The sequence below is a fragment of the Quercus lobata genome, chromosome 2, assembly GCF_001633185.2.
Source record: "Quercus lobata isolate SW786 chromosome 2, ValleyOak3.0 Primary Assembly, whole genome shotgun sequence".
Classification (NCBI taxonomy): Eukaryota; Viridiplantae; Streptophyta; class Magnoliopsida; order Fagales; family Fagaceae; genus Quercus; species Quercus lobata.
In genome coordinates this window covers 80124934-80150638 of record NC_044905.1, presented here as the reverse complement: position 1 = coordinate 80150638, position 25705 = coordinate 80124934, and the positions used below count along the sequence as shown (strand labels likewise).

Here is a 25705-nt window from a genome sequence, read left to right as displayed (position 1 = left end):
TTGTATTGTGTTAATATTGCAGATGGTTAAGGAGGAGAAGATAAGTTCGAGTTAGTACGTGAACGCCAAGTTCATTTTCTTGAAACAAAATTTGGTTATTGTGAATTTTCTGGATTGTGTTCAATTTTTGTGTTTTTGGGTTCTTGTGTTTGGCTGCCAAGAAAAACTAAGGAATTTTATAAAATAATCCATTCAAAAAAAAAAATTTCTACTTTGGATTTTTTGTTTAACACTAACATGGAATTTTTTAAATGATGAATAATTTTATTACAATTATTTTCAGTGGCCACATAGGCATTAAGTGTGCCTACTGTGCACGCTCTATTGCATGTAAGCATTTTCTATTAATAAGTTAACGATGAGGACCAAATTGACTACAATTTCAAAATAATAGGGATCAAATTGACTACTACTAAAATGTAGGGACCAAAATGACTATGTGTCACGCCCCAAACCCGATACCCGGATTTGTGACCATGACCGACATGCTAATATCAAGTTTAAACCTGATATTAACAAGAACCAACTTAACTTTTAGTAAATTTTTCCAAAATCTTCTCTTTTTCTTTTCATACTTGTTTCTTTACTTCTTGATAGCATTTTTCACTTGATAGTCAGAGCATCTACACTGTACTCAAAATATAACATAATCCACCAATCGTTTAATTTCTACACTTTCACATAATACATCTCTTAATACTTTAAGGTACACAACTTTCTTTATATCCTAAAATACACAATACTACAAAGCTAAACATCAAATTGCTAATTTAGGATCTATACATATAAAACTAAAACCAGCTCCTTCCAAACTCGACTAAGGCTTCCTCTGCTCCAAAATAAAACCTGCTAACTGAAAGAGTGGAAGGGGTGAGCTACACAGCTCAGTAAAGGTAAGATATATGAGAATTCAATAAGGATGCATGTAAATCAGATCGTTTCATTCTATGAATATTCGAATAGGAGAACATCTTTTCATGCATAGTATTTTATACTATTCATAATAATAGCTTATACGCTCTTCATAGAAAATAATTGTTCTCCTTTTTCTTATCAGGTTAATATTATCAAAACCTTTCAGATTAAACTTCTTTCATTTCCTACAAAGTCACCATATGTATATTCTTATTACAAAATAATCATTTTAACTTAAATCAATTAATCGGCAACTTTGTATTAAACTAGAAACATCTCGACCCAATAAGAAAACCTTTCTTTATAAACCTCTTTCCGAAAAATATTATAACTTTCATAGTCATAAAACTTAACATTTCATAAAGAAAAGATATCTGATAACTTTTAAACATAACTTGTACTTTCATCAGAAGCTTTACCTTTAGAGCATAACAGAACTTCAAAAACTTTTATCTTTAATGAACAGCTTTTCTTTTCATTAGAAACTTCTTCTTGCCATGAGAGCTTTCACTTTTCACAATGCATTTAAACAAAATAATTCTCTCATGATTAATGACATAACATAGTTGTTCATAACATATTGGTTAGTCCATGTTTGATAAGCTGTATAGAGAAGGTCTCATCACATTTGGGTGACCCCGTGTGCATGATATTATCCTCTTTGAGAGGCCTAATGGCACATCTCCTCAAGATTTTATTCCTCCCCGCCGTCCGTACACATTGGGGAGAAGGCCTTATTCAGATTAGAGTTACGGGCAACCCCATTTCCTTTACTTTAAATGGCCTAGAGTTACGGGCAGCCCCATTTCCTCTACTTTAAATGGCCAAACATATAACATTTTTCCATGAAAAGCCAGTAATTAACCCCTACTAGCCGAGTTCAGATTACCAGAGGACATAACCCGAAAACATTTCATACTTTACATCATACTGAAATTTCTTGTTTTGCATGACATTTCATGATAATAGCATTTCCATTCTTTTCTTTAAACATCATGTTTGCAGAATCAGTAATAGCATCAATATGCTGAAATCATATACATAAGGTTTCGAAAGCTCACGCACATATCTTTGTCAGAATAATGATTACATGCCACATCTCTAATCAAAAACATTTTAATGCATAATATACTTTAAAATAACCTCATGACTTACCAAATGCCCATATAACTTATCCCTTACCTGAAAGCAGAGGAACCGAGAGCCTAAAGTTGAAGGAGCTTAGACTTGGATACTGGTAACACCTAAACCATAAATCAAAACTTATTACTATCCATAATTTTCTTGTCATAGACTTATACATTCATCTCAAAGCCTATTTCTTAGAATCAAGGAAATCCTAATCCCACCTCAACAAGGTTCCCACAAACAAAAATACATTCATCAAACAACCAGTACAAAATCCTAGAGAAACCAACATTCTTATATTAATCCCATATCTCTAGAAGAGCCAACTTTGTTTCAAAAGGTGCTTTGAGGTTAGGGAAATAATTCATGCATAAATACAAAATATTTTAAGCATGGTCATATAACTATATACATTCATATGGTAACATATAACACGTCAGACAAAACAGCTTCATAAATACAACCGTTGCATGGTTTAGAACCCCTTCCTTTGAGTACTAAACCTCAAAACAAGTTACACAAAAATTAATCTATGATCGAGACATACCAAAAGATAATCATATTAAATTATAGCTCAAAACATTCACCCTAGCTTTAGAATTAAATCCTCAAAATTAGGCATGTCCCTTACTGTTCACTGTTCTATTCCAGCAGCATATGCCTCATTTGTAAAATACAAATGGGCTGTTCACGCACATCCAATTGTCATGAAAATTTACAGAACTACTCTCCTGTATGTCCAGTATATACCATAAAAATTTCGGAGTCAAAGCATAAACCCATGATTTACTAAAAATCACGCAAAACAGCATACTCAAATCTGTCCTGACAGGATTTCATGCAACTTATAAATTAAACCATTATTTTTATATTAATCCAAATGATGTGAGACCAATTCAATAACAACCACAAATGTCTTAGGTTTCATAGGAATTATCCCTAGCATCCAAATTCACTATATACAATTTAATACATAATTTAACATGCATGAACACAGAATCTGTCACAGTGACAGCTTTGCAACGTTTTATCGTAAATTCACAAGCAATTATCAAACGATGGTATTTTCATATGGGGGTTTTTATACACTCATAAGACATGTTATAAAACACTTACATATAGTCATTTAACCATTTAGAGCAAAAATACACACAACAAAAATCCCAGCAGCAGCATCAACAATACTCATCCTAACTTTTTCTTACTTCCTTAATCATATAAAATCATTAATTAGTAAAAACCCTAATCTACCTTCAACAAACCATCAACACAATTTCAAAGCTTCTTAAAACAGAATATATATATATATATATATATATGTAGACTTACATGAAAGGATTTTCCTTTCCTAGTACATGAAAGCCACGTGGCTGGACCAGAAAGTATGAGAGGAAGAGAGCTTGTGAGAGTTAAAAGAAGCTTCCTTCTTGCTGCTGGACTTTCTGTCTGGTGCAGCCAAGAAAATGAGATAATGGGAAGACTTTTGGGTGGGGTTTTGTCTTTCTTTTGGTGTGTGAACCGGTGGACTTGAGAGGAAGACTCAAGGGAGCTTCCTAGCACTTTCCTTGAGAGAAAAAGAGAGCAAAATGAGCTGAAATTTCAGACTTGGGAGTTTACCCGTAGGAAATGGAGAGGTAAGGAGCTTCTTGGATGTTCTATTTGTTTGAGAAAGTCAAAGAAGAGGTGAGATGGAGCTTGGTGATTGCATGGCCAAGTCTTGGTCTATGGGGTTTGTCATCATGCATGGTTCTAGGCTTTACATGTGTTGAATTTCAATTGATTGCATGTGGGTGGAATTTCCACTATAATATCTCATGCATCATACATAGTTAGACACAGTGATTTGTTGACAAATAGGAAAACCTCTCGCAAGACAAAAATCTCTCCTGGTGAATTTCAGGTCATCGCTCCCAATAATCCACAAATTAAGAACAAGTGGTTACAAGTATAAGGAAATTTACCACTACCCTGGACTATCCCAAAATACCAACCTACAATTAAACCTTTGCTCTAATCCCTAATTGGACTTAATCTTGTAAAAGACTTCTTCATTTGCATGGATCCTAATACGTGACTAACTCCCAACTACTTTTTTTTTTTTTTTTTTTCCAAAGTTCTTCATTTTTAAAGCACGTTGAAAATCTGGAAGCACTTAGTTACAAAATCTAAAACACAAAACGCAGTAACTTCTCACAGAGTGTATATGAGTTCTCTAATTGAATCTCTATGTATTTAATGACTTAAAAATAAGCCTTTTATATGGTCTAGGTTTTTGAGAATGAAACCCTAGCAATCCAAGTTATCATGAGCCAAGATTCAGATCTGAGAACTCTAAAATCGTAGAGCTCGATAGATCAGGCTTGTTTTGAGAATTATTCATTAAGTCTCGATAGATGCTAATGTTGAGCTAGTGTCGAGACTAGTGTTGAGCTTCACTGAATTAACTTTTCTTCACTTGTTTCTTGGTTCAATCTTCATGGTTTTAATGATACCACTTGTTATGTTTGTGTAACATACTTCTTGATACATTAAACACATCTTAGATCTACCTAATTACAAGTGCATTTTGTCAAAGGATATGCCAATACATAGAAAATATGACCATAACATATATTACCATAGGAAAAGAATTTGCTGCAAACTAAGTTGTAACAACTCTTATAAAAATGCACACATATAAATGCCTTAAATAGACACTTGTCCAAACTTATATTTAAATGAAAACTTTCTTGTTAAGATTGAATTTTTCACCAAATGACCACTTGATATATGTGCATTTTGTAAAAGTTGCAGCAAATCGTTGCTCATTACTTATATCTTAAAATTTTAATCTATTAGCTAGCGCGGTCCACTTAGTATATAAAGAAGTTATAGCTTTTTCTTTTTTTCTTTTTTTTAAGAGACAAATAAAGAAGTTATGGCTAGTGCTTGACAAACAAACAAACCAAGCTCTCGTACCCATAATTAGTAGAGCCTATAGCACGGGCCCTAGTGAAAATATATAGAAGAATTAGAATAGAGTTCCAATGTAGGATCACTTTATACTCTTATATACGCCATATATTAGCGGAACTTAACACGTCATTTTTTTATAAATGAAATATAGAGTAGAGATAATTAAGATTACTTCCTTTCTTGCTAAGATAATTATCATTTATTCCATAAAAAAAAATTATCATTTATACTATAATAATCAAATTTTTAATTCCAAAACTGAATACATTAAGAGTTCATCCACATCACAAATACACTAGGATATATAATTCTCCAAGATAATCCCTACTAGCATATAATTTTCCAAGATAATCCTTAGACCATTCATATCCGGATGAGGATTAGATCCAATATTCCTAGACTTGTTGAAATGTGGACACTTAACAAGTAGGGGCCGCTCCACATTGAGGCTAGGGTGGTCCTGTGACCACTCTAGTTGTAGATTAAAACTACAATGTTACTTAAATTTGTTTTTTATTAGATGTGAATTTTAACAAATTCATCATTGGCTTACATTTTCTTCTTATATCCTCCATGCTTGTAAAATTTCAATAAAATCAAAAATCAATATATAGCTATGTCATCAATTAAATGTTTACATTTTGAATTTTTGTAGTCTAACATTATAGATAAAAAAATAAGTTTATGAATCGAACAATAAATAACATTCCATTGGCATGAAATTTGATATGTGTTTTAAAAATATAAAAAGCATACCATTCAATGGTTATATTTTCAAAACATGTAGCCATATTAATTTGTTTAGTAAGCTACAATTAAGTTTGTAACCAAACTTTGGTCCCCTTAACAACATATTAGGCCCTTACAAACAAAAAGGAAAAGTCCAAGAAAAATTTTATTAAACTAAAATTTTGAAAGAAATTTAACTTGCAGTATTGATGATAAGAAATTATCATGCAACAATTTCAAAATAAGAAAACTTATAAAATGAATTTGAATTTTTTTTGTCAATATATAAACTTCTCTTCTTATTTGATTTTGTATAATTTAAGTTTCAAAATGATCGCCCGGGGAAAATTCCTAGAACCACCACTATTAACAATGTTTGATTCGTGTCCGCAATCTTAACAGGTCTACTGGTCTAGTGGTCTAGTACAGTAATGCATAGAATCCTTAGACCCAAGTCAGTTCCCATCAGTTCTTTCAAATTGGCTTTTAACTTTTTTAGCCAATTTAGTCAAAACTATAGCAAAAAATCAAAAACAAAAAACAAAAGACCACCAGACTGTTTCTTATTTTTGTGTCTGTTATTTTTCTTGTTCTTTCTCTTTTTCTTTATTGTTGCATAGGCTGAAAGCTAGAATGTAACGATCGAACACACAATAGAAGTAACGGGTAAAGTGAATTTCTTGTTTTATTTGGATGACCTTTACAGTTTACAAGATGTTTTCTTTTTGTTCCTTTGTTTAATCCGCTTGTAGACTTTTTAAAACTGATAGGTTTCCTCCATTTTTTAACATATCTGTTATTATAATTCGTTTTCACCGTAAATACAATTGTAAAAGAAATATTCAAATATCTCCATTTTTTTTTTTAATTTAACTAATTTTTTTTATAAATTTCTTAACCTAAAAGAGATGAAAGTTGAAATAGCCAACAATTGTGTATTTTATACTGAGTAATGCTAATACCACATAAAATAACACAATTTATGTCAGAACTCATCCTCGACTCGAGTATATACGTAGGTAGGGGCGTAGCCAGGAATTTTTACATGGGGGGGCCGATTCGAACCATGAAGGTTGAAATCAACGACAATGAGTATCATCGTTGTATGGATAGTCTATATTTTTAGGTTGATATGGACCTTCTTTAAGATAAGCTTGTTGGATTTCATCTTGTTTGTTGATAGGGAATTCACATATTTGTTTACGTGATCCTGGATCACAATCTATCTCTTCAGATTGAATTCTTGAACATTTGGAGGGGTCAGGGTGTTCATCAGGCATCGAAGTATCAACATTTATTTCTACAGCTACAGGTGTCCTAATTTCTGAATTGCTAACATCATTTTTCTTAAAGAATGCATCAATTGTTTTTCATTTGCTCATAATTCTTCTAGTTTTAAGAATATGACTCAAAAATTAACTTGAAAAGAAGTTTAAAAAATAAAATTTTAATTAGAAATTTTTACTTAGTTATATGGATGTTATTCATACTCAAGAAAAAACAAAATTTTCACTATAATTTAAATATACAACCCATTTTTAATACAACTTTAATTAATAATAACCCCTCAAACAAAAAAAAAAAATTAAACACACAAGTATTGGTACACAAAACCAAACAATTTAACAACACTCACGGCCACATCCACAGCCACATGATATCTAACTAATCAAAAATAGGTAATAAATCAAAACAATTTTACCTTAGAAACTTTGTCTTCACAAAGTGAAAAGATGGGTCAGCCGTGTGGCAATGCCTATTGCCTCTGCCTGACTGCCTCCAACTTTAGATCTTCCCTTCAAGACCCATCATAAACAATCTCCTCATGCCTTCAATCATGTATTTCTCTAAAAATCTAAGAAAATATAAAGAGCATGTGAATATTTAGGTGTAGATAGTTAAGAAAAAAAAAAAAAAAAAAAAAAAGACACTAAAAAGAGATGAATGTCCAATGCTTAAGAAAGAGAAGAAAACTCACAAGTCACCAAGTTCCAAAACTAAAGCTGATGAAGAAAGAAAAAATTGGTCAAGATTATTATTATTATTATTATTTTCGAACTGTGAGTACAGAGGACTGGAGTTTTGGGGGCTGGTAGGTGGGCAACGATACCGGTGCAAATGAAAGTGTATCAAAAAAGACAAAACAAAATAATAAGAAGTAAAGAAAGGGATTCTGTGGGTCAGTGGGTGGATTTTTTGAGGTGAAGAGAAAGTAAAGTTTTGTTTTTAATGTTTGGACTTGAACGGGTCAGCTTGTTTTATTTGGAGTACATAAGGTGATAAGGCCTAAAACTAAAGTTGGACTTAGGAGAATATTTGAGTTGGGTATGGGGGCCGACTGTCCAATATGGGGGCCCCAATTTTTTTTTTTTTCTACCTACTCTAATGAAAAAAAAAAAAAAAAAAAAAAATTGCCGGGGCCGGGCCCCCCAAGCCACTATGTGGCTCCGCCTACCGTAGGAGACTTTTAACCGTTCAACGCACAAATGAAGTACGAAAACTTGTGCTCATTTCACATTGGTCAACAAGGAAAAACAAATAATAATAATAATAATAAAAAACTGATTCAAGCTTCGCGAGCTAATCTCAGACTTGACAACCAGGTAAACTTATTTCTTTTTTTTCTTTTTTTTTTTTAACATTTCCTCAACCTTTGAAAATTGCAATCAGGTCCAAGAGATATATCAAACCAAAGTCTAAACCCAAGCCAACACTTAGCCCTTTGTATAAAATAAAAAAAAATTGCAATCAGATTTTACATTAACTTCCTCTGTTCCTCGTACCATTTGTCTTTCAACTTCCAAGAAAGTACAAAGCACCATGGAGTTCTTTAAGGACGCCACAGCTGTAAGACTCAGAAGTCACTTCAACAAGTACCTAGTAGCTGAAGACGACGAAGAAAAAGTACGGCAGAGGAGCAATGGGGCCTCAAACAGAGCGTTTTGGACCATCGAGTTTGTGGAAGAAAACAGCAACCTTATCCGCTTGAAAAGCTGCCATGGCAAGTACCTCAAGGCCTCAGACGAACCATTTTTGCTAGGGATGACAGGTAACAAAGTGTTACAAGCTATGCCAGTATCAGAAAATGATAGTTCTATCGAGTGGGAGCCTAGAAAAGATGGTGTTTACTTGAAATTGAGGACGAAAAGTGGGAATTATCTGCGAGGTAATGGTGGCACGCCCCCTTGGAGGAACACGGTCACACATGATTTGCCCTCTAGGACTGCAACGCAGGATTGGATTCTTTGGGAGGTGGATATGGACATAACAAGAGATCGTTCGTCTTTATCATCATTTTCAATAAACTCTTCGGTTGTGGAGGATTATGAGGGGTCTGAGTGTTCGGAAACAAGCATGCCATCAGCTATCTCTATAGATGAGATTGCAAGTGAAAGAAAGGTACGAGCTAGCTTTCAAAAAATTTTGATAATTCACTTATTGGGGTGGGAGTTTGAATCCCAGAAGTTTTTATTAAAAATATCAGAAGGTGTTAGTAATGGTCACTTCATGGATTGCAGACAATCCATTAAGGAGGTTTTTTTTAGGTACTTAAACTACTGTGTAAGTAATTTTTTTGGGTCTATAATTCACTTCAAAAATCTGGGAAATTAAATATGATCACCATCGAAATTATTTGTTGGAGTTAATTTTAGTTTTGAAATTATGCACCATGGAGAAACGAATATGACAGCTTTAGATGCATATATGATCCCTCAACGGTAAATTTCTAGAGGAAGTGTGAAGTCTATTAATACCAATTTCATTATATCATTATATTGATCTAACAAATTGATAAGTTTGACTTTTAAGATCGAGTTAAATAAATTTCATTGTTTCATACTCATGTCAATTGGATAGCTCATAATCGTGTTTTTGTTTGTCTTTGTACAGGATGAAGAAGGATCTGGTAATTCCAAGAAATCTGATGAGGATGAAATCATAAAACTTGGTACTCAGGTTGCTGATTACCAGAGAAGAGAAAAGAAGTTTTGGCTTTGGTTGGTGTTGTGCTGGGTCCTATGTGGGTTACTCATATTTTTATTTTTAAGTGCAGTAATGTCTGGTTCAACAACGGAACAATATTTGTTTTATCTTAAACTAAAGGGGTTTAGCTTTGGTAACGTTGATGCTAGGTTCAATTGGTCAAAAACTGCTAGGGGTGTTGTGGTGTGATGCTTCATGCTTGTTCGGTATGGCTGTTGCTAAGTTTTGTAATGCATAGCAAGTTGCATTAAAGAATATTGTCAATGGAAGTTGCTTATGTGAGTTTTATAATGCAAGCTGTTACATCTTTTTTTTTTTTTTTGTTAATTGTTCAGGTTGTCCTCTAACTTTGTGAATTTTGTTAATAGCACTATATTGAATTTTAATTGCTCTTTATTCAAACTTATTCATATGTATATATGGACAAAACATAATACACACGTATAATTTATACTTTAAAACATGTCTTTAACATAATTTATTATATATATATTTCTTGTAAATTAAAATTTTCAATAAGTCAACTTTTATATAATCCAAGAAAAATATATATTTCTTTCATAATGTCATGTGTAATTATCTATTAAATTATATTAATTAAAATTATATTCTTTGACAATTTTAAATTAAGTTCTATTTGTTCAATAAATTCAAAATTACACAATAGATTATAATTTTTTTTTTTTTTTGCTTCAGTCACATTAAATTATAATAATAGTATTAAATAACACAAAATTCATACAAATCAACTCCTTCCATATATATTAAATAATAAATGTTACTTTAATATGTCTTAATATATACAATGTAGTAAAAGAGAAATATAATAATAACAAAACCGAATGAAAAAATTTTATTTTGTTTATGCATGGATGAGAAAGTAGAACATGTTACAAACTTTTAACCAACATAGCATCTTTTTCTTGTTTATCTAAAGTCTATATATATAACATATAATATTATATATACTTTTTTTTTTTTTTTGAGAAACAGATATACTTAAATTTAGCCTTAAACAGTCATACTTATGAGCTGCGGCTATACATCATCTTATACTATATAATAAAAGTTGGTTCTAGAAACCACAATTAAGCTAAGTTGATACCCTACTAATTGTCATGGGTAATGCTTTTTAATTATAGTTTTAATTAGAGGTGGCAATTCGTGTTCACGTGTCAAGTTTATGTTGTGTCGACTAATGAGTATTCGACTATATGGATCAACATTAACCCAACACATATATTAAATGAGTCAAGATTCTTCAATCCTAACACAACCTATTTATTAAACAAGTCAGTTTTATCGACCCATTTAAATGATTTTATCAAAGTGAAAAAAATATATATATAAATTTTAGTATTAACCAAATTGATCTAGCTTTAATACAAAATTTAGAATTTACAAGTAAATACATCACAAATAATCATTTAAAATTAAAATATATCTCAATATCACAAATAATCAATTACAATATGTTAAAGAAAATAAATCATAACAATTAATAAGTTTATATACCTAGGGTTTGAATGATATTGGTAAAATATCATTTAATTAAACATGTCAGACAAGTCAAATAGGTTCCATAAGTTGGACATAACCTACTCGTTTATTAAATGAGTTAGTCGTGTCAACCTAAATATGGCTAATTTTGTATCGAGTCGTGTCGTGTTCGCGGGTCATGTCAAATTTTGTCATCCCTAGTACTATTAACTTATTTATTCTTATCAACTTTTAATTATTATTATCAACTTAAAAAAAAAATTTACAATTTTTTTATTTTATTTGTTTCTATAAAACATGACTTTTTTTTTCCAATATAGAAATAGCGGAAGATATTTATTAACAAAACTAACAGTAAAACCATATTTTAGTAGAATTTGGGTTCTTAATGTCAAGACTTATTTAATTATCGTGTTGCTTTTAATTATGATACAATTACCATATTTATTCTTATCAAATTTTATTTTTTTATAGTAACAAATATTTTATTAACAACAATAACAACATGACATTAGTTAAAGACACACTAATAGTATTTAATTTATTAAATACCTCTAGGAGGTATAGTGGATAATACACTAATAGTATTATATGTCGTAGGTGTTTCATCACAATTAGTTTTAAATTTCCTTTTACATCCTCTAAATTAGTTTTATACCGAATTATAGAGATAAACCCAATCAAACAAATTAACATAACAAATGCTATTAGAACCACTCACTAATCTATACTTTAATTAGTAAGGCCCAACAGTAGGAACTGTGTGCTTAAGGACACGTTTGGTACATTGTAATGATTATTACATGGGAATAGAAATAAGTTTACAAGAAATACATTAAGTTGGAATGTAATAAGTATTACTATTCATTAGTTTGGTAACCATTTAAGAATAAAATCTTGAATATGCATTTACAATTTAGTAGAGTATAAAAAGAATGTGTAATTAAATCATTTTTAAGTCAAATTCCCTAAAATACACTTATTTTAGGGTGTTCAAAATAGAGCTAATAATTAACAAGAAGGAAAATTTATTTTCTTTCCTTTTGAAGATGTGGCAACTAATGGCTTTTTAAGAAAAAAATTTTAAAAATTATTACATAAGGTAAAGGAATAAATATTCAGTACTTCTAATAAGGAATAGTTATTCCTCATTTTGAAGAATAGCTATTCATAAGGAATAACTATTCATTGTAATAAAAACATAACTAAACAACTGAATAGTTAGAACATAAAAATATCTATTACATTATAGTGTTTATTACAGTCTACCAAATGTGCCTTAAGTTTTATTATGAGAAACACATGGTACAGCTAATATATTTAGTATTTCATAATGTAATATTACATTCATGGCCATTTTTATAACAATTTTTACGTTAGTTGAATCTGCAACTAATCAATTGATTCTTATATAACCTTACAACTGACATTATTTTATCATCTACTATTACTAATTTATCATCTCAAAAGTTGTAAAATATTTTGTGAAAACTGTTTTCACTCTAGAATTATTTTACTTCAGAAATCAAACACTTCCTTTAGCAATGAGACCTCAAAGGCATTTGTTTCTTCATTAATTCTCTGCACCAAATCGATGATGCTCTAATCTAGCTCAATACAACATTATAACTTTGTCTAATAGCAAGTTGGTTTTATTTTATTTTTGGTTTTCAAATTCATAGCAAGTTGGTTTTCAAGTCTTTGTTATCTTAACTGTTCTTTTATATTGTAGCTTTTGTAACCCCCCATAACAACATTTCCTCTAGCCAGGGACGGACCCAGGTACAAGGCTAAGGGGGCCCGAGCCCCCCCTGGGCCCAAAAAAAAAATTTTTTAGCAAGTAAAATTTTTTCAAAAAAAAAAAAAGGGGCTTGGGCCCCCCTGAAATTTTTGCTCCGGCCCCCCTTCCCCTAGCCCAACATCCGGCCAGCTCAGAAGTCAGAGCAGAGCCCATAAGGCCAAAACCCATGTCAATCCACAACCAAAAAAAAAAAAAAAAAAAGAAAGGAAAGTGAGAGACCCAGAGCGAGACTGCGAGACTGCGATTGCGATTGCGAACCCAGCTTCGAGCATCAAGAGTGAGCGATTGCGATTGCGATTGTGTCGCCGTGACGCCGTGATGGAGAGAGACAGAGAGCGAGACGAGAGCGAGACTGCGAGAGAGTGCGAAGTGCGATTGCGAACCCAGCTTCGAGCATCGAGCGAGACCCACGCCTGACGCCGGCGAGAGCGAGACCCACGCCGCCGGTTGCGGTTTCCCGATCTGCCCAGCCCAGCTTCGAGCCTTCACAGAATCACAGTCCACAGAATCACAAGTATTTACTCTTTAACTCTTATCTTTTCCTTCAAATTTCAAAACCTTGTGAATCTGTGATCTGAGATTCTGAGAATCAAAGAAACTGTGCTTAAGTGTTTATTGTTTGTGTTTTTACTGATGAACTGAAGTTACTGAACTGATTTGGTGATTTCACTGATTTGGTGCATTGTGCTGCGGCTAAACTGTTTGTGTTTGTGTTTTTTTTTTTTTTTTTTGGTTTTGGCTTTGTGACTCTGTGTTTGTGTTTGTGGCTCTTGCATTATATAGATAAAAGAGATAGATAGAGAGAGTAGAGATTGTAGTGATAGTCAGTAAGTCAGATGGTTTTTTCTTTGTTGACCGGTGGTTGGTCATTAGTTGGACATAATAATAGGGAATAGGGAAAAGTGGAGTTGCTGTTGGGCAAAGGCAAGTGACAGGGGAGAAAAAAAAAAAAACAAAAAAAAGGTAAAGTTAAGAAAAGTTTTTGTTAGCAGTGCTTGACTGTCTGTAGTGGGATTCATTGGATATTTGGGTTAGTGGGTCAGAATTAGGAAGATGAAGACAAGAGATAACACAATTACACAAAGATACAAAAAACATAAAAGATATAAATAAAGAAAGAGACAACACAGAGACATAAATAAAGGCAATTTAAACACAAAGACATTAAAGGCAGACCAAAGACATAAAGAAAAAAATAAATCATATAATATAAGAAATTATCACACAAATTTAAAAAAATAACGGTAATTCTTATATAGCTTCGATATTTAGTTTGGACATTGAAAAGGATATAGCTTCGACATTTAGTTTGGATTCAATAGTAGATGATTTTGAAGATTTGAAAGAGCGTCGAGTTCCCTTTTCATAGATGATTGTATAAAGAAACAATAGTGTTTCATATCTTTTGTTTTTGTTAGTAGATTGTATCTTAATATATTAAGAAACAATGATTTTTGGGTATTTGTCTTAGTTGATAGTTTATTAATACTATATGGATGCGTATTTGAAATTTTTTTTTTTTGCTTATCTCTGGCCCCCCCGGCTTAAAATCCTGCGTTCGTCCCTGCCTCTAGCTAACTTGACTCTTTTTCTTTCTACCAAGCACGTCTACTACATTTTCCAATCTCTCTAACACACATTGGTTATCATTAGCTTCTTTAAAACAAATTAGTTACATATTTTACAATCTCTTTAATTTAATTTACGTACGTAGAATATGTGATGATCCTATTCATTAAGAGTGCTATGGAACTTTTTCAAAATGCCCAAGTAGTACGCCTCCGAGGCCACCACGACAAGTTCCTATTTGCCGATGATGATGAAAAATCTGTAAGCCAAGATCCCAATGGTTCGGTCAAGAACGCTAGATGGACCTTGGAGATGGTTAAAAATGCCAATGTTTTACGTTTCAAAAGCTGTTATGGAAAGTACTTAACAGTCTCCAACATGCCATTTCTATTAGGAATGACAGGGAAGAAAGTGCTACAAACATTTCCAAAAAGATTGGATTCCTCGGTTGAATGGGAACACAATAGAGACGGATTCCAGGTCAAGCTCAAAACACGTTATGGCCAATACTTGCGTGGAAATGGGGGTGTGCCGCCTTGGCGGAACCCGATCACACATGATATTCGACATAGTACTGCAACATCGAATTGGCTTCTGTGGGATGTGGATATCGTAGAGATTCAAAGGCATTCTACACTATACCTCGACCAATGTTACAAGGTGCTAGTCGAACCGGTTCCTTAGCTGTAGAAGCAAGCTCCAAAATTAAACTCCTTTACCCTAAATCAAGAGAAGAAGTTTGATTTGAATTGACATAGGACAAGGAAAATTTTGTTACATGTATAATGTATCTATGGTGGATTTTTTTTAGTTACAACAATGAGAAAAGAGGATTCGAACACTGATTTTCCTAATAAAGAAAATCAAGTTATGTTACACTATTAAAAAACTCTTGGCACCTATATGGTCCGTCAAACTAGAGATTCAATTTTTTTTTCATGCATTTAGAATTGTTAAAGAAAGGAAAATGAGATTGTGTTAGAAATTACAAGGTGATTTAATAAGTTATTTGAATGACTATTTAGGTAGAAGTAAATATGTATGGTTTTAGGGTCTTAATAGATAAAAGAAAAGACTTAATTTGGGATTGTGAGGAAGAAGGAAAATAAAGAAATTTATGATGTTTAAGGACGGTATGAATTGTATCACAGGAGGAAAAAATGCTAGAAAAAGGAAAGGGAGAATAGAAAGGGAGAACAAAACGATAAGAACAACAATTAATCAATTTTATAACTTCTTTGAGTACATTCACAAATATGCATAAGAATCTTTATTGTACTAGCATTTTAACTCTTAGTTTGACAAAAAAACTGAAAATCTAATAAAAGACTAACTTAAACTCAAAGAAAATAAAACCTAGAAACTATAAACTCAACTAAAGTACCACCTTCTCAAAAAACTAAAGTACCAAAAAATAACATTAAATAGCAAGAATTGAAAGAATTATAGATCTTCCCCCCTTAATTCAGAATTGTCATGACCTGTTAAATAAAAACACAACTTTTTTTTTTTTTTTTTTTGAGAAGAAAATAAAAGCACAGCTTAAAAATTGTTTTAAGCCTAGGACATATTTAATTAGACCTTTAAAATCACAACTTTTATATCAATTAGCTGCAGACCCACGCCATGCTTGGTATATATAATTATTTGAGATGTGGTCTAATGTATAATTTATTCTCTAAATTTTATTATAAATAATTTGTTCTCCTTAAATATTAAACAATTTCTAAAAGTGATTTTCATCTCCCTATTTTCACAAATCTCTATAATTTTATAATTTTGGTGTTTTGTTGATATTATTCTTTTTTATTTAAAGTGATCCACGTTCTTCTAACTATTGTTATTATGCATTATATTTTCATAATTTCTTTTGGAATAACTAAAATTAAGTTTCAAATTTCTTATTCTCTTAAGGAGAATACAATGATAATCAAAACTTATCACATAATTACAATTGATATTATTCAAATAATTGATAGGCGGATTCAAATATAGGGTCCTATAAAATAACTATAATATTTCATTTATATAAAATTTAGATATAGGTACAAGTGTGCTATACTTTAAATCTTTCAATTAACTTCAATCAAGTAGTTATATTGATCAATCAATGATGAATTTATTTATTTTTACTAGAAAATAACATTATCTGTATTATGAATCATCAAATATTTTTCATGGGAATGATAGAATCATTTGGTTCAATTTAATTGAAGAATCTATGATATAACACTTATGGAACTAGCTAGGTCACCCAAAAAAAAAAAAAAAACTATGAATTGTACCAAAATTTTATTCATTTTATTAAATTATTAGGTTCAAGTAATTATTTGCATTGACTTTAAGCATATCCAGCCAACTAATTAACTAAATGAGCTCGATCGAGAAGTTACAATTTAACTTATTTGATTTGACATTATCACAATTTAGTCCACAAACTTTTGATTTTTAACATAATTTCCTAAGGCTTGGACTAAATAAATCTATTAAGATTAAGTCCAAACCTTAGGAATTCCAAGTGTTTGTTTGGCTAGCTTATTTTTTGCTAACTTATTTTACTATTTAGCTTATTTTTGCTACTATTCATGGATCCCACTACACTTTTTGGTACAATTCATGAATCTCACTGTACTATTTCAACTAACATTTACCTTTATCTACAGTACTTTTAGCAAAAAAAATTTCAGTTTCAGTAAAATAAGCGGATCCCAAACAGACCATAAATATAAGAATTGAAAGAGCTACTTGTTGGACTAAATTAGATTCCCTTGAATAATTTGATTAAAATTGAAAAGAAAAAAAAAAGTGTTTCACTGTCACTACAACGAAGCAACCTTTCTATAAAAGGACAAGATTTAAGTACAGTACTTAGGTGTCGTTCCTTAGATTCTCCTCTTAAGATTTTGCCATGTAAATTTTTTTCTCATGGAATAAAAATGTATTTTTTAGTTAAATAGTCACATGTCTGAAAATTAACTGAAAGAAAGAAAACAATATATTTAAATCTCTCAAAGAATCACAATATTGCCTTGTATTATATGAAAGCTTTAGATGAGTCTGCTAAACAGAGAAGCCCTGTTTCACTAACAAATAGGAAAGAAAAAGTTCAATTAACATATAAAAGGTTAATATAAATTTTGAGTTTCCATTTTAAAGAAATACATTCAAATGTTTTCTTATTTCAATTGACAACCCATGTACATAGTTAATCTTGTAGGCCTTTTGTCGAACATCTAACAGATATGGCCAAGAAATAGAACCTAGTTGGTGTATAGGTGCTGAAACAAAGGAACTTAAAAAAAATTATAGTAATGTAATCTAGAAATTAAAAACTTATTGATAGAAAATTGATATACCACCAATTTCAGGCTTCAGCTAGAAAATCCAATTTATATTCAATACATACAAAAAAAGAATTGGGCATGAGGATAACCTTATTGCAACCCATAAACACCATTGTTAATCTGTTACCCTGCCCAGCAAATTTGTCTCAAAGAGCTCCTTGATGGTCATCGCAATCTTCTTCGACACAAATTTCCACCTTAAATCGCCAGCACCAAAAAAAAAAAAAAAAAACCCAATTTTGCTTCAAAATCGAGATGGGAAAATAAATAACACAAATTTCCACCTTAAATCGCTAGAACCTAAAGCAAAAAAAAAAAAAGAAAAACCTTTTTTTAATGCCGACAAACCAAAGGTCAATCATTCAGCCATAGAAACCCAAAACACCAAAGAAGATCACCCACAACCACAAACAAAATTCCATGAACAATTGAAGTGGAGAAAGAACAGTATATTGGAAGTAATAACTGGGCATGTAGGTTTTTAATTGAAGAGCAAATCAGAATTCTTACCTCGGGTTTGGACTTCCTCTACAAAGGAGGCTGGCTTCAGTTGCAATTGATAGCCAAAACCCAACACACCTGAGGGTTAGGAAGTGAAATCCCTAAAATGACAGAAAAACCTAATTAAAGACAAAATCCCTAAATTGATAGAAAAACCTAATTAAAGACAATAGGAAAAGATATTATTCATAGATTAATTGAGAAATACCGAGAGAGAATCCTCTGATACGTAGAAGGGGTTTGGCCGACCTGTATCTGCGATTGGAGTGAATCACTTCAAAGGAGAAGGGAAACGTGATCAGGTTTTGTTGGAGCTAATATGGGTCTGGGTTTTGGATGATGGAGAAGGGTTTTGGCCATGGGATGTATTTTGGACGATGGAGAACATTTCACCGTGGGGTGTGTTTTGAGGATCCGGATCCTCTCCATTTCAAAGTGAAATGGAGAGTGTCCAGTTAAGGGATAGGATGCATCTAAAATAAATCAAGGGTGTAAAAACTGCCACGTCAATTAAAATTTAAAGCACTTAACTCTAGAAGCTCAACTATGGTTAAACAAAAAGGGATAACTCAGGAAACCCATCTTATCTCAATCTCTCTTCTCCATCGCCAAATATATCAAAATCTCCAACGCTGTGCTTTGCTCCCTCAATCTCTCTTCTCTATCGCCGTATTTTTTTTTTTTCTTAATTGAGGTTCCAAAAAGATATGGCTGATCTTGCTTCAGGGGGTGTTGTGGGGGCAGCTTTTGGAGAGGGATTTGCTATTTTGCACAATACAGTTAAGCATGTGGTAGGCCAAATCATCATGTTCAAATCCGAACTCAAACACTTAGAATCCACGCTAGATGGTGTGGCACCAATGGTCCAAGAAATAGAAGAATTAAGCCAAACATACAAAACTTCTTTAAAATGTCCAATTTGGTTCTTTAAACATTAACAGAGTGTAAGGTTGTTTTTGCATTCTCTCCCAATGCAAAGCTACCTGGGATTTCTAAAGGAAGACTACAATGACAACAAGCAAGTGGGACATTAACACCACACCATTTCATGTTTCATCAACACCACACCAACGATTTTCAAACTTTTTCTTAAAATAAAATTATTAATAATTTTATGTTTGGTAGCCAAGAAAATCTAAAGAAAAAGTCACATGGATCTTTCCCATTCTATGTTTGGCAGCCAAGAAAATCAAAAGAACAACCCATAAATCTTCTTCATTCCTAAATCTAATAAGTAGCCAAAATATCAAAAGGACAACCCATATAGTCTCATCTGCTCTTTAGACTCCTTTACTCAATGTTTGGTTGCCGAGAAAACCAAAAGGAATTTCTTCATCTCTTTCACAAAGAAACCCATGAAAACCCAAATGACCTTAACCCAATCACACCAGCCAAGGATCAAGGTCCAAAATTCCATCACAATATTGCTATTAAACCCAAATCCAATTTATCTCCAAAAAAAAAAAATATATATATATATATATATCTAGTTATCCCATCGAAATTTGTTGACCCACTGGCCACCACCAAAAGATTTCCATCAGCAAAATAGAAACATGAGAGAAGAAGATATGGGAGAAAGAAGAGGGTAAGATTTGGCTTGGCAAAGGAAAATAAGATGGGTTTGCTATATTCGACATTGGTGATTTTGATATATTCGAAGATGGAGAAGAGAGATTGAGATAAGATGGGTTTGCTAAGTTAACCCTTTTGTTTAACCATAGTTGAGCTTCTAGAGTTAAGTGCTTTAAATTTTAATTGACGTGACAGCTTTTACACCTTTGATTTATTTTAGATGCATCCTACCCTTTAACTGGACACTCTCCATTTCACTTTGAAATGGAGAGGATCCGGACACGGAGGATCCAGATCCGTGTTTTGAACGAGGAAGGATAAGGGAAACGGGTTTTATTTATTATCGGGCTTTAGAAAAAAAAAAATCAAAATTTTTTTTTAAATAATGCTGATGTGGAAAATTATGGAGAGATAAAAGGTTTCAGTTTTATATATATATATATATATATATATATATATATATATATTTTGATAAATAAAAAATAAAAGAAACTCCCAATATTATGTCATTGAAGGTGTGAGGCCAGATGGGGGATGAGTATTTATAGGTGGACAACCTGTCAAAGAATAGAAATAAATTCTCATATCTTTTGTGAAGGAGACTTTGACTAAAAAGGCTAGTCCACCGACACAACTTAATAACACATTGATTGAAATTGACTATCAGGACACATTATTGTCCTTGTCTTCTTGAGACGTAAAGGAAAAGCTAGTCAACAGAACCTAGCTTTCATAACTTGATTTACAGTAATTTCTTATCATTTGTTAATATTTTTGTGAACAATTTCAATTTATATTTTCCTATTTTTTACTCTCTTCTTTATAATTAGCCTGTGCAACATATGGCATAATCTTACTAAGATGTAAGAGATCCAAAAAATTTTATTTTATTATTATTTTTCATATTTGATAGAAATATAAGTAGAATTTCTATATTATAAAATAATAATAATAAAAAATAAAAAATAAAAAAAGTAAAAAGAAACTCCCAATACCATGTCATTGAAGGTGTGAGGCCAGATGGGGGATGGGTATTGATAGGTAGACAACCTGTCAAAGAATAGAATTAAATCCTCATAACTTTTATCGAGGAGACTCTGACTAGAAAGGTTAGTCCATCTACACAACTTAATAACACATTGATTGAAATTGACTATCAGGACACATTATTGTCCTCGTTTTCTTGAGACGTAAAAGAAAAGCTAGTCAACACAACCCAGCTTTCATAACTTGATTTACAGTAATTTCTTATTATTTCTTAATATTTTTGTGAACAATTTCAATTTATATTTCCCTATTTTATACTCTCTTTTTTATAATTAGCCCGTGCAACATATGGCATAATCTTACTAAGATGTCAGAGATAAAAAAAAAAATTTTATTTTATTTTTATTTTTCATATTTGATAGAAAAACGAACCTGAGATGTGTCTTTGATAGCGTACCACGGGTTCCAATATTTTCTCTGATAAGTAAGTTTTGGTCCTAAGGAAGTGTTTAGTGGTTAGAGGAGATTTATTTTCATGTTAGAATAAGTTTGGTCCGGAGCTGGCGTAAAAGACACCTTTTACGCCTGCCAATCAGCCAATCCTGGAGCGACACGTCAGCCAAAACATTTAAACTCAATACACCTTATTACATGTCATTATAACCCAATTAAAACCCCAAATGTTCCTCAAACACGTTCAAAGCTTCTTCTTCAAACGGCAAACCAAGGGCAGATTCTCCTCCTCCTCCCCACAACGGAGCTTCATTCCGAGACAGTGATCACCGGAGTTATTTTTAGAGCCTGAAAAAGATGCTGAATCCGCCGTTAGTCTAATGTCACAATCTCAAGGTTTGTTTTCTCATGATTTGGTGGTTTTCCCCTATTTTTAATTTCGAAATATCAATGGGATTGGTTTTTTTTGGACGTCAATCACTTGATTTTGTATGGGTTTTGTTGATTTGGTATGGGTTTTTCTGTTTTTCTTATTAGATTCTTAAATCTTAAGTGGTAGGTTCAATGGGAGGGAGATGGATTGAATATGAATGTGGTCAATTTTTCTTCATGTTTTCAGAAAAAATTGTAAATCTTAAGTAGGTTTTGATTGGATTCTTAAATCTTAAGTGGTAGGTTCAAACCCATCTGATTGTGGTTCTTTAGTGATATGAAGGAGAATAGGATTTTTCACAATAAAAGAACAAGAACTAGAATGATGAGAATAAGATTCAGGACTTCTCTCTATTTTTTATAAAAAATTTAAATAATTACTTCCATATTTATACTACTAATTTAGAAAATTCAAAGAGAACTTATAGACTTTTGTTTGGAGTAGTATTTTTAAGAAGCAATTAGAGTGAGGGTTGTATATAATAGAAGTGCATAAGGATTAAAATGATGTTACTAATTTTCCCTATGAGGTGGAAAAAAATTAAAGAAATTAACCAATTGCTGATTCTTGTTTAATTTCAAAGCAATAAACTTATGGTCAATCCCATTGTGCTCAAATTTCAGTTCAGTCAAAAGATATGCTACTAAAAAAATTACGATTTTTACAAGCTGAAGTCATAACAGAATTTGAAGTACATTGGCAGATGCTAATGACATACTTGATACCACTTGGACAGAGTTTACTTTAAAAAAAAAAAAAATGGTAATCTTTATAGATGTTCCAGATCTGTTGGTGAGAATTTCAAACTAGGATTGATGAAAAAAAAAAAAAAAAAAATCAGACTAGATAGATGACAGCAAGCATTATGACTTAATGTTCACCATGAGGTTTGATATTTCTATTGCTTTGTTGTGTAGTTGTACCCTTCGTATTGTATTGACTTCTCAACACTCAGTGTTTTTATTGTCTGGATTTTTCAGCTAATGTTGGCTGCAGCTTATTCTCAATTTTTTTCCCCAGCTCTGATTATTTTTCTTTTTTCCCAACTGTGATGCAGAATTGCAGATAGATGGTTTTGAATACTTAAAAGAAAACTTCCCTACTGGCTTGACTGAATTCTTGGAGTATATGGCTAGAGTTGGTGAACAATCTGTCATCCTATGCCGATGTGGATATGAAGCCTAAACATCCTGTATTTTGAAGGAACAACTGAATCATTAAAACTTCCAGAAACTTTTATATGAATGTATTGTTAATTAGTAACTTTTAGAAAGAATTGTGATAGGTTTTACTTAAATGTATTTCCAATCCTATGATCATCTTTTTGTATACCGAAACATGATAGGCTTTATTTTAAATGTATTTCCAATCCTATGATCCTCTTTTTGAACAATATATCATGACAGGTTTTATTTCAAATGAATATATTCTGAATTAGAGACCTTTAAATAGAATTGTGACTTTTTTTTTTTTTTTCTAATATGTTTCCAAACCTGTGTGATAGGTTTTATTTCAGATTAAATAATGGAATTAAAAACTTTCAATTGTTGTGTTAAGTATTTAACAATCTCAAGTTCCTTTAAATATTGAATTGTGTCAGGTTTTATATAAAATGGAAGAAATTATTAAAAAAAAATTTGAGATGTGTTGATAAAATTTTCAAGTTTTATTCACCTTCTTGTAAACTAGGTGATTCCTTCAACAAATTAACATTCTAATTAGTGGAAGTCTATCTTAGTGACATCTTAAGATTCAATAAGATTCAATAGAGAAATAATTGCCACTAGAAAGATCTCTAGAAGATTAGATTGTGATGCCAAAGGTATAGGTATTATTTACACAACTTCTGTAATAAGCCAATTGCCACTTGCAACATACCATTTGCATGATTTATAAATTCAGTTGTTCTCCAAAATACAAGGTTTTGCTGTGAAAAGAGCAAGAACTACAGAAAGTTAAAAGTATATAATTTCCTCATTTGAGGGTTTTATCCCCTCCATATCTATATAAATAGAAAACCAAATCTAGGAAGTGACTTTTGCTGATTCAGTTCTCCAAAATACAGGATTTTTAGGCTTCATTTCCATGCTGGTGTTGGATGACAAAGTGTTCACTAACTCTAGCCACATACTCCAAGATTTCAATCAAGATAGTAGGGCAGTTTTCCTTTAAATATTCAAAACCATCTGTCTGGATCATAGCTGGGAAAAAAAGAAAAACAGAATAAGTTGCAGTAACATTAGCAAAAAAAATTCAGACAATAAAAACACTTAAAAACCCACTTGAATCTTGAGAAGTCATTTAAAAATTAAATAATAAAAAAAATGAAAAGTCATATACATCTTGAGAACACTCGTTCTAACCATTAACAAAAACTCTGTTGGCTATGTAATGCATGATAAGAATTCATACATACTTAATACACTTAATCAACCTATATGGCTAACTAATGGACCTCAGAAATTCACAACTTGGCCATTTCAAATCAGTTTTTCATTTTGTCATGAATAAAAAGCCTATTAGGGAAGAACAAAAGAACAAACTTGCCAAATTATTGGATTGGCCATATCTTGATCAAAACAATTTGGGACCTATGACACTAACTCCACATCGCCAATTGAGATTAAAACAAAAGCTTCGTTAGGGAGAGAACAAGGTAGCTCAATCATAGCTAATATAGAAAGCCAATTAGAACAAGCGCAGCCACACAAAAGAAGATATAACTAAATCTTGTTGTTCTTGGTTTCCATACAAAGGCATAATCTGGTTTAAGTAAATCTCATCTCACATTTTTAAGACATAAAAGAGAATAAAAAAATCCCATTTCACATGTTACATATTATAGGAAAATGAATGGTATGTATGTAAATATTAACATAAAGAACAATTCAACTAATTAAATGAATCCTTTCAAAAGAGCAACGGCAGAGCAATACTGGGGATCCAAATACATAGGAAACCTCAAAAAAAAAGTTCATAACTTCTAAAGGAAGCCCACAAAAATCATGATTTGGAACCGAAACACAATTCATAAGAACCCAGACTAGCTTGGAAAAAAAACTGAAGAACCACAATCAGATTGGTTTGAACCTACCACTTAAGATTTAAGAATCCAATCAAAACCCATTTAAGATTTGCAATTTTTCTGAAAAAAGGAAGAAAAATTTGACCTCGTTCATATTCAATTCTCCTCCCTCCCATTGAACCTACCACTTAAGATTTCAGAATCCAATAAGAAAAACAGCAAAACCCATACAAAATCAAGTGATTGACGTCCCAAAAAACCCAAACCCATTGATATTTTGAAATTGAAAATAGGGGAGAACCACCAAATCATGAGAAAACAAACCTTGAGATTGTGACACTAGACTAACGGCGGATTCGACATCTTTTTCAGGCTCTAAAAACAACTCCGGTGATGACTGTGGTGGAATGGAGCTCCGATGTGAGGACGAGGAGGAGAGTCTGCCTTTGGTTTTCTATTCGGAGAAGAAGCTTTGAACGTGTTTGAGGAATATTTGGGGTTTTAATTGGGTTATAATTGCGTGTGATAAAGTGTATTGAGTCTAAATGTTTTTGCTGACGTGTCGTTCTAGGATTGGCGGGCATAAAAGGTGTCTTTTACGCCAGCTCCGAACGTAACTTATTCTCTTCTATTATATCTTCTTACACTCGGTATTTATTCTTTTAAAATGAAATTAATGATGGGATTAGAAAAAGATTAATAAGAAGAAACTTCCTATCTATTAAATTTTTTTTATTCGTTGTTTGCCTTTTCTAAAATATTTCTTTATTATAAGCTTTTGTAATGTATCTTATAATAACATGCAA

The 25705-nt window shown here is 31.9% G+C and overlaps 2 protein-coding genes and 3 long non-coding RNA genes across 6 annotated transcripts; 3 read left to right on the top strand and 2 right to left on the bottom strand.

Annotated features, from left to right (window-relative positions):
* Window positions 1-814: 814 nt before the first annotated feature.
* Window positions 815-3686, bottom strand: LOC115976804. Of its 2 annotated transcripts, none has more exons than XR_004088392.1 (3): window positions 3373-3686; window positions 2098-2159; window positions 815-853 (listed from the first exon to the last, which is right to left on the bottom strand). It is a non-coding gene; the product is annotated as an uncharacterized LOC115976804 (long non-coding RNA). The 2 variants fall into 2 exon arrangements; XR_004088393.1 differs by having other exon boundaries at window positions 2071-2159; window positions 3373-3684.
* A 4753-nt stretch (window positions 3687-8439) lies between these two features.
* On the top strand, window positions 8440-9934 carry LOC115976802. The gene is made up of 2 exons (XM_031098286.1): window positions 8440-9126; window positions 9619-9934. The coding sequence occupies exons 1-2, from the start codon at window positions 8548-8550 to the stop codon at window positions 9898-9900; spliced, it is 861 nt and encodes a 286-aa protein (XP_030954146.1). The 5' UTR covers window positions 8440-8547; the 3' UTR covers window positions 9901-9934.
* A 4824-nt stretch (window positions 9935-14758) lies between these two features.
* On the top strand, window positions 14759-15419 carry LOC115976803. The gene has a single exon (XM_031098288.1). It carries the CDS (start codon window positions 14759-14761, stop codon window positions 15263-15265), a length of 507 nt encoding a protein of 168 aa, XP_030954148.1. The 3' UTR covers window positions 15266-15419.
* Window positions 15420-21545: 6126 nt separating this feature from the next.
* On the top strand, window positions 21546-23018 carry LOC115976806. The gene is made up of 2 exons (XR_004088395.1): window positions 21546-21837; window positions 22932-23018. It is a non-coding gene; the product is annotated as an uncharacterized LOC115976806 (long non-coding RNA).
* A 667-nt stretch (window positions 23019-23685) lies between these two features.
* Window positions 23686-25406, bottom strand: LOC115976801. Its single transcript, XR_004088391.1, has 2 exons — window positions 25224-25406; window positions 23686-24075 (listed from the first exon to the last, which is right to left on the bottom strand). It is a non-coding gene; the product is annotated as an uncharacterized LOC115976801 (long non-coding RNA).
* Between the last annotated feature and the right edge of the window lie 299 nt (window positions 25407-25705).